The 9,904-nt window shown below is 38.1% G+C and overlaps 1 protein-coding gene across 25 annotated transcripts in view; it reads left to right on the top strand.

Moving 5' to 3' along the window:
* Window positions 1–9,904, top strand: part of LOC105692132 (ankyrin-3-like) — an 87,798-nt gene that overhangs the window by 48,093 nt on the left and 29,801 nt on the right. For 23 of the 25 annotated variants that reach the window (XM_025746240.2, XM_025746242.2, XM_025746247.2 and 20 more), the window contains 11 exons: window positions 2,123–2,347; window positions 2,579–2,739; window positions 2,849–3,060; window positions 3,211–3,424; window positions 5,197–5,386; window positions 5,525–5,660; window positions 5,794–6,124; window positions 6,319–6,522; window positions 8,022–8,263; window positions 8,395–8,452; window positions 9,309–9,539. In XM_025746240.2, the coding sequence (XP_025602025.2) occupies window positions 2,123–2,347; window positions 2,579–2,739; window positions 2,849–3,060; window positions 3,211–3,424; window positions 5,197–5,386; window positions 5,525–5,660; window positions 5,794–6,124; window positions 6,319–6,522; window positions 8,022–8,263; window positions 8,395–8,452; window positions 9,309–9,539 (2,204 nt within the window). Of the gene's footprint in view, window positions 1–2,122; window positions 2,348–2,578; window positions 2,740–2,848; window positions 3,061–3,210; window positions 3,425–4,072; window positions 4,117–5,196; window positions 5,387–5,524; window positions 5,661–5,793; window positions 6,125–6,318; window positions 6,523–7,438; window positions 7,828–8,021; window positions 8,264–8,394; window positions 8,453–9,308; window positions 9,540–9,904 lie in introns of those variants that run through there. The other 2 variants (XM_048657332.1, XM_025746252.2) reach the window with 2 other exon arrangements.

The following is a 9,904-nucleotide window of genomic DNA, read 5'->3' on the forward strand; positions in this document are numbered from 1 at the left end:
AATTGAGCGAGGATGAGCACACTATTTTATTTTGTTATTTTCACATGTGGTTTCGAATATAAGTAAAAATCTGAGAATTTTCCGTTGATTTATCTATGAATTCAGTTTTGTAATTTGTAAATACATGAATTACACTGTTTATATATGTATATACACTAAGGTGGGTTGGAAAAAGATTTTTTTTTTTCATTTTCCCAGCATGAGGGCAGAATTTGTACCTCATAAAAAATTTGTTACTTGATATTTTAAGGTAGCCCACTCGATTTTTGAATAGATAATTATTCAAGTAGAGTACTATTTGAATTTCTCAGTCTACGAGGGAGCCCAAGCTTAGCTGGAGTCAGGTGGCCAGCAGCGTAGCGCTTTGTTGTGAGACGTCACCTTGGGGGCTGAGCAGAGGTGACGCCCCACAACAAACCCGCGCGCCCGTGTCTACCTAACTCCAGATAAGCTCAGGGTCCCTCGTAGACCGAGAAATTCGAATATTTCGACCCATGCATGGATTGCGACGAATCAAATTGGGTCTACGACTGAACCCAATCGATGTCTTACAATTTTTCTGCTTCCAACAGCGAATAATTGATGATTACTCAATCGATTTTTGAGCAAAAAATAAATCATTGTTTTAATTGGGTTTAATATGCTTTTCTGACGTATTTTGACCTCAGAAATCCGAATTTGGAAGAAAAATTGGTCTACCTCTAAAATTCACCGAGTTATCGCCAATTTTCAGCTTTTTGGGGCCAAAAATAAAAAATTGATTTTTCAGTCTATATCAATGTAATTTAAGCTCAGGAATCTTAATCCGAAAGAATAATTGATCTATCTTGAAAAATGACCGAGTTATCGCCGAATTATCGCATTTTTTGGCATAGATTTGAGGATATCTCGAAGGGAAAAAATCGTAGCTCAATTTGGACAACGGATTCGTGTTCCTGAGGTCAAAATACATAAGAAAAGTGCCATACGATCAATTTTGAAAAATAAAAATTTTTGGCCAAAATTTGAGATTTTTCCAAGGGGTACCCCTTACGATTTTTTCAAATTTTGACCAAAAATTTTTAATTTTTCAAAATTGATCGTATGGCACTTTTCTTATGTATTTTGACCTCAGGAACACGAATCCGTCGTCCAAATTGAGCTACGATTTTTTCCCTTCGAGATATCCTTAAATTTATGCCAAAAAATGCGATAATTCGGCGATAACTCGGTCATTTTTCAAGATAGATCAATTATTCTTTCGGATTAGGATTCCTGAGCTCAAATTACATCAATATAGACTGAAAAATCAATTTTTTATTTTTGACCCCAAAAAGCTGAAAATTGGCGATAACTCGGTGAATTTTAGAGATAGATTAATTTTTCTTTTAAATTCGGATTCCTGAGGTCAAAATACGTTAGAAAAGCATATTAAACCCAATTAAAAGAATGATTTATATTTTGCTCAAAAATCGAATTTTTTTTTGCTTTTCTAAGAGTAATCTCACGTATAATCAGCTCAGGAATCCAAATCTGAAAGCCTCTACTCATCAGAAATCATCTTGCTTCTAAAGTTTATTGCTGGAAGTACCCCACTTGATTAATTATTTATTCCAAAAATGAGTGGGCTACCTCAAAATATCAAGTAAAAAATTTTTTATAAGGTACAAATTCTGCCCCCATGCTAAGAAAATGAAAAGAAACAATTTTTTTCACCTCACCCTAGTACATATACAAATACACATGATATATTCATAACTGGGCTAGATTTTTTTTCATTCGCTTGTAAATGTGCAATTTTTTTGTAAAAAAATGTATCAAAATGTTCCAGTAAATTCTTGAGGTGTTTCAACACCGAGTGGATGAGCTTTGATCGTTCAAATATTCATATAATATCAGATCGAATCAATTAATTGCTTATCGTCAAAGGAGTTGCACAATTTGTAATTGAAAAGTATGAAGATCCAGATAACTTGCCCGCTTTGAATTGTCGGATTCTAAAAAATGAGAATTTTGAAGGTGTTCCTTTAAAAAATACATCTCAGTTTACCACAGCAAATATTATTGGAAGCAGGCAGGTTGTAGTGGTTTTCAAAATCAGTGGAATCAAATAACATGTGTCTAACGTCAAGTTTTCGAACAGTTTCCTAGTTTCATTCCTGGTAGACGCAAGAGGAGGAGCAATGAGAGGATGCCGGCATAGCGGAGTTCGCGTGATCGTACCTCCTCGTAAGGCAGCTATGCCGATGCGAGTAACTTGTCGGTATCTCAAAAGGGATAAACTCACCAATCCTCCACCATTAATGGAGGGAGAGGCATTGGCGAGCAGAATTCTTGAGCTTGGGCCTGTCGGTGCCAAATTTTTAGGGTAAGCCACTTCAACGTTTTCAAAAGTTTCGATACTTTCAATTCGTACCGATGTCTAAAATCGACGAAGTTGACGGAGCTTTCAAAAATTAATAAAAATTAATAAGTGTGGTCCAAGCACGGTTTCGGAGATCCCTCTAGACGTCGGAAGAGTTTGATCGAAATAAAAAAAAAATTCGGAAGAACTGGCCCTTTTTGAAACGTCAAGTAAATTTGGACTTGAAAATTGCAGGCCCGTAATCATAGAAGTACCACATTTCGCATCACTGCGTGGCAAGGAAAGAGAAATAGTTATCCTCAGATCGGATAATGGAGAAACATGGCGCGAGCACACCTTGGAAGCGAGCGAGGAAGCTGTCCAGGATGTGCTTAACGAGAGCTTTGAAGGAGAAGGTATCGTACTTTATTTCTATTCCACGACGTGAGAGGAATTTTTTTCCAATATCTTCGCACCGGAATAATATTCACAAGCCGAAATTAATTCTTCTTCATTCCTTCACAGAATTAAGCCAGCTAGAGGATCTCCAGACGTCACGTATAGTACGAATACTCACGGTAGACTTTCCGCATTATTTTGCTGTGGTATCCCGCGTCAGGCAAGAAGTCCACGCGGTAGGCCCCGAAGGAGGCACCGTTTCGTCTTCGGCCGTACCTCAAGTTCAGGCGGTGTTTCCACCAGCCGCTCTCACAAAGAAAATCAGAGTTGGACTGCAGGTAATTTCGATAAAAAAAAAATATATATATATATATATATATACCCCTTAAACTTCGATATTCGAACCCTTTTGTCACACGAATGGAATCCAATCGGGAGACGTCGCAATGTTTTAAACATCGATGGACATACGCGATTTCAACTTTCAGGCTCATCCGATACCAGCCGAGTTGGTAGCTAAATTACTTGGAAATCGAGTCGCGGTTTCGCCAATTGTAACGGTAGAGCCAAGACGGCGAAAGTTCCACAAACCGATCACTCTGACAATACCGATGCCACAGGCAGCCAATAAAGGAATGATCAATCAATACTCCGGAGATGCCGGAGCAGTTGGGACCCTCAGACTTCTGTGCAGCATAACTGGTAATATATGCTTGCGCGTAACATTGTAGAGCAGCGAACCACTCGAACGGATAATCTCTTTCTGATTCACGATTGAATTTTATCAACATCCCACAAGCGAAAACTATCAGCGTATCATCGAGCGAATCAAGCGTCGTATAATATGCGTAGACTATGCCGAATAGTCACGACGTATTATAGTTATATAGAGCTAGCTTTTCGATTCATAACTCATCTAACGTAACGTAGGATGCTGCAAGCCTTGTAGTAGTACTTTTTCAGTTTGTTAACCATTTTCGAGATCCGCCATATTTGATTTGATCGGAATATTTTAGTGGCCTCAGAATCGACTTGAAAATTTTAATCCATTGAATTAATGGTAAAAATAGAACATCATCGGCTGCATTTATACATAGTTAATTATCCAGCTTTGATCAGCTTGTGCGGTTGATAATTATTTCATTTTTCTCCTATAACAAATTTAGAATATGAAAATTTATACATCGTAGCCGTTGTAATTCGATGATTTAGGTTTAGAGCAACGGAAATCATTGGGCAGAGATTTGAAGGATGGGTGGTAGCTGTGTGTTTCATAGCAAAATGTTGTTGAGTAACATTGTTGTATACATATCTTGTTGTGATTCATTGTTAATGCTTGCGTATTGTTAGGATTGAGTCAGTTAGGTATGGATCATTAATTAACGTAGATAAATTTTTACTAACATGGCTAATTGTAATAATTGTTAATTCGATAGTTTTTGTTTCAGCACATTTAGTTGATTGTTAACTGCTTCGATAATAGAATTTTAAAATCTCAATCTTAATCTGTGATTAACGTGGAGTACGCTGTGTAAATAAAATGACAAATCTCGGTACAAGCATAGCAGGCTGCAAACGGTACTATCTAAATCAATTTTCTGATTCATTCCAACGAAGAAAATTAGAATGCCGACGATCAAGTTCGTACGAATAAAATTATTTGACTCGAATTTCCCTTTGATTGAGAGAATCGAATTTTTCAGAATTGCGATAGACCGGTTGCCTGCAATTTGCTATTAATCCGAAACGAGAAAACGCCATTTTCACAAATAATCCTCTGTACATTACGAAGAAGAAACTAACAAAATTAAAACACGTAACAGTCGAAAAGAACCGTACCAATAATGTTAGCCGTTAACTTGAAAATTTACACTAGATAATATAAATATAAGTTCATGCTTTATTGCTCCATAACACATCCCGCTTTTTACACATTGATTATCTGGTGAATGTTATTTTTTCTTCTAGTTTTGCTAGCATTACAGAATTATTTAACTTCTACAATATTAACGATGTCAATTTATCATCGATGTCAAGCACGTATCAATCAAGCACACGTATAACAACTGAGTTCAAATACAGCTTTGCTTTATCCAAACGAATCCCGAATTGTATATCAATTATTTTCTTTTGATTATCATCATCGCCCACTGATGATACTATCGACCAAATTCACCGTGGAAAATAGTTATAACGGATTACATTGCCCGATCGTCATCGGGACAAAAATTGTGACAAAATAATTAAGAGAAACATGTTGAATTAAATTATAGGGTGAGTAGCGGTTGTATAGAGAGAAATTGAATGGTCTGATGGGTCAATGAGCGACCGTACGATGATCTTGAAACTCAATTTTAAAGCTGTATTTAACATCAGCACGTCTAATCCACATATATCTCACTTCTGCCATTTGCATACTAACGGCACGGACATATTTTAATAATGTTATTGGACTTGACGTGTATGTCGTTCAGGGGGTCAGTCTCGTGCAGTCTGGGAGGACGTGACCGGGTCCACACCGCTAACATTTGTAAAGGACTGTGTCTCCTTCACGACAACCGTATCGGCCAGATTTTGGTTGATGGACTGCAGAAACATATCAGAGGCAACGAAAATGGCTACTGAACTCTACACCCACGCTACACACGTGCCGTTTATGGCCAAGTAAGACTATTCGGGTTGTAAAAATCTACGCTTCGTAACGTAGAATAAATTCTAAATAATAGATGTTGCAATTTTGCCTAGTTCATTCGACAGACCAGGTGAAACATGAACTTGAATCGAATGTTTTCTCAACAACAGGTTCGTAGTGTTCGCCAAACGTGTCGATCCGTTGGAAGCGAGACTACGTGTCTTTTGCATGACTGATGACAAGGAAGACAAAACACTGGAACATCAAGAACACTTCACCGAGGTCGCCAAAAGCCGCGATGTCGAGGTATGCCGCCGATACTTAAACCTAATTATTTCATTCCCGTACGACTATAATTTATTTATTTCTGTACGTGCGCCGTAGGTTTTAATCATTCTTAGGTATCACGGTTTCTCTTTTTTTTTGTTTTTTTCTTAAGGTTCTCGAAGGAAAAACACAATACATGGAATTCGCGGGTAATCTTGTCCCAGTTTTAAAGAGCGGGGAGCAATTACAACTTCCTTTTAGAGCTTTCAAAGAGAACAGAGTTCCGTTCACCACGAGAGTTAAGGATCCAGACGCGGCCGATACCGTTGGACGCATAATGTTCATGAGCGAACCGAAAGTTGCAAAGGGTGAACCGTCCCAGACGCCCCTTTGTACGTTGAACATTTTATTGCCGGATAAAATTTCTCCCGACGGCACGTTCTCCGAATTAGACTTACTCGAGCTGTCGAAGAATTACAGTTTCCTTCGGGACGGTGGGATCAGTAAGTATGAGAAAATGTTCATTTCTAGAATATCGTCGATCTTATTGTCGGTGCGATTACTTTCACCTTGACCGGCATTGCCGAACCTACCAAGGATCTTCGATGACCTTCAGATTCTCGGAGTTGATTTATTGAGATGTTTAATGTACCTATCGGTATTTGTTTCATTCGTGCAATTTCTATGAATCACACAGGCAGACCGGATACTATCCACCGTGCTACCATACGATTGACCGACATCTCGAATCTGTTGGGACCCGACTGGGAGAAATTGGCCGAAGAATTGAACATCCCGCCGAATGACGTTGACATAATAAAACAAGAATATCCTGGAAAACCCGCTCAGCAAGCGTCAGCAATGTTCAAATTGTGGCAGGATAATGGAAACAAAGCAACAGGTTCGTTATAAAGTTGAAATTTCGAAGACTTTTCACCTTCCTTTTTGATCTGTGTTACGACTTTTTCGCGTTTCGGGACTCAGCGTAGCCCAATAGAGAAACAACCCGATGTCAAGATACAGGCAGATCACAGTCGATAGTCACCGCGTTTCATTTACATCAATTAGTTTCATTAATCTAAAATCGATTGTAAGTTAATCGCTGACACGAAGCAGTCGAAGTTTTCCGTTGATAATTGGGCTAATGACACGAACATCGGAACGGTAACTTCTTAATTCGATCCGCAATGTTATTCTTGATCGAGCAACGCTGTTCCAAACATGATATTATGCATGCACATAACGGGCTGTCTGTGTTTGCTGGGTAGATGTTAATCGTAAGTTCTGTATAAATAGACATTTTGCTAGACCAAACAGGGTGAAGAGAAAAAAAGCTGACGCGTGAATGAATTTTTATTGAGGATGAAAAAACAAAAAAAATGATAAAAATAATGAATGATGATAGTGTATGAACAGTGGCAAAGCAAAGATTGAATAATGATTATCTGACTGGAATTCATACGCGTACGAGTTAGTTGAGCTGAGAAACGGATGGAATCTTGGAATTTATTTGAGAAAATGTGGTGTCTGTATATTCAGCAATTAATTTCAATTGTTCGTTGCAAAGGATCATTGCGTTTCAAGCATCACGATGTAGTATTAAAGTGAAACCAGTTTGACAGCAAGGTGAAATAAACAAGAACGCATAATCGTTGAGTCACACGTGTGGAATCTGTAAAGAAACGTAGTTGATGATCTCATCAGCCATTACCATGCTTGACACGAACCCCACCACAGATGCTTAATCGCGTTGCTATACCCCACTATAACTCGGCGTCATTACTATAATCAACAGAAATAACAACTACGTCCGACTGGCATTATTCAATCGGCCTTTGAGGCTGCTGGAGTATTAATAATGGTGCAGTTATTAATTTATCAGTTGAAAACATAAACCAAATCAAACCAAAGCATTCGTGAACTGCCAATTGAAATCACCGTATTAGATAGTTTTAAAGGTGCAAAGAACTAGGTCAAACCCGAAGGATACCAAATACTGAGATAACAGTCGATGTTATTCAAAATATAAATTTGAATTGTGTCGCCGGTTCATGATCCGAGTGTCGCGTGCGATCGATTGTGGCAAAAATGTTTATCACGATTTACCAGTCATTCGAGAATGAAGCCACTAATTCTCACGTCAGTGAATTATTGCTCATTTTTAGAAGGTCACCGTGCTGGTTGCAAGGATGTGATAAAGACAAAGGTTCGTTCCGACCTCTGCGTTTCCGTGGGAATTGAAAAAAATAAAGAACAACTGATGATTTTTTTTCTCAATTGTTTCCCGAACTACTTCACGGGGAAATAGTTACACAGACAGCTTTATTTATGTTCCGACAATTTGTTGAGACCGACGTATCTACCGGTCGCTCACGTTTTTTGTTTTTCAATATTTTTCAGGCAATACTCTGGAGAAGGCCTTGAATAAAATCGGTCGTGAGGATATAGTAAAGAAGTGTATATTCAACGTAGAATTGGTTACTGACGACGTAGAAAAGGCAGTTGCAAGAGTCAGACTCGATCAACCTGGATTTGATTCATTGAAAGAAGAACTTGGACCTTCTCGGGATACCTCCCTTCGTCGAGATGCCACAATGGATCCGAAAATGGACCCGGATTGGGAGGAACCGGACAGGATGAAGGTACGTTTATCGTGCGAAACAAGTTTATCCCCTTCTTTTTTTTATCATCGGCGACGTTACGATATCACAAAATTTTGTCACGTTTCATTGGCTAATTCTGTCGTTGTAATGATCGATAATTTTTTTGTCAGGAATCCGAATCTGTCGAAGATCTTAGCACCCCGGGTACGATAATCACTACCAAACGAAGTGAGTATAATTTTGAATATTGACTCACTAACTGACATCACGAGTTAAAATATTTGACTTCTTTTTCGTGAGCTGTCCATAATTGCTTGTTTTGCAATTCCCAAGATCATTTTACGTAACAATCATACGAGTGATAATCGCCGAAGTTTTGGAAATATACGTACAGGAGAATCTACCACTTTTTCTTGATTCAATCAAAACCAATGAGAAATAAATTCACACACTCGCAGTCAATGAAAAAAAAAAAACTCTACGTGACCGCACTCATTCAGGAATCATAGATGATACATATCTTGTTCATAGAACACGTATGTACCAGAAAGTAGTATGAGATCACTGTCTACATTAAGGCACTGATTGCATATTGTACACTTATATGTATGAATTGTACGTTGGTCTCCAAGTCGCTGTTAGTTACCTCGTATGTTGTATCACGGATGACTCCATGCCACATTCATCGCCTCGCCTTCGGTTGGGCTGAGCAATGTGCTATAATCAAATATGATATCGATTATTTATCGTGTTGCATAAACGACAATGAAAGAAAAAAAAAAAAATTTCACGCCATGTACATACGTGAAGCAAGTTACTTTCTAAATTCATTTCAATGGCGATCGAGAATTTCGGTAGCGTCCGACGGAATTCAAGATAGCAGGTCCATTGTTTTTCGGACCCAACGATTTCACGATTTCATCATTTTTCCTGATATTCGTAAAGTCTTGGGAAGTTTTGTAATTTTTTCATTTTATCTTCCTTTATCGCGCTACAACGGAATCTAACGAATGCTTCGAATGCTCACATTTACAAACGATATGACACGTTTATTATTCATTCGTACCTTGTGCACGAAATATAGCAACCGGAGAGCACCGCACGATCACAAATGGCACTATACCGAATGGAACATCAACCCCGATAAAAGATAAATATGCCAGTGACGAGAAGGAACTCGGGGATATGATGGCTGACTTCCTTGCACACAAATGCCACGTTTCCGATACGATGACGAAAAAATCTAAGGATGACAACGACGACGACAATATAAAACGACAGAGAGTAATAGCTGATGCCAACAAATTAGTTTCTGGTGAGTACCTTAGATATAATTTTTCGATTGGGAACGGTTGAGGGGCCGAGCTTTGCCTAACAGCAGAGATTTAATAGACAATAATCAAATTAAAAAAAACTATACATATATATATATATTAGGCAAACATAGGTATATTACAAACAAACTAAGGACAGCAGCACTTCCGTAACACGTTTATCTTTATAGCATGACCAACTACTGTATGTACGTTTAGGTATTTAATACTTAACAACCTTATAAATTGGCACTTTCAGCTTGAGGGAAATCTTTTTTATGGTTCTTGTCTGAACGCTTGTTCTCTAATTTCATATATTTTTGACATTTTTTTCATACGTACACACGACAATTTTTTAAATATATTC

This window comes from Athalia rosae, chromosome 6 (assembly GCF_917208135.1).
Source record: "Athalia rosae chromosome 6, iyAthRosa1.1, whole genome shotgun sequence".
Classification (NCBI taxonomy): Eukaryota; Metazoa; Arthropoda; class Insecta; order Hymenoptera; family Athaliidae; genus Athalia; species Athalia rosae.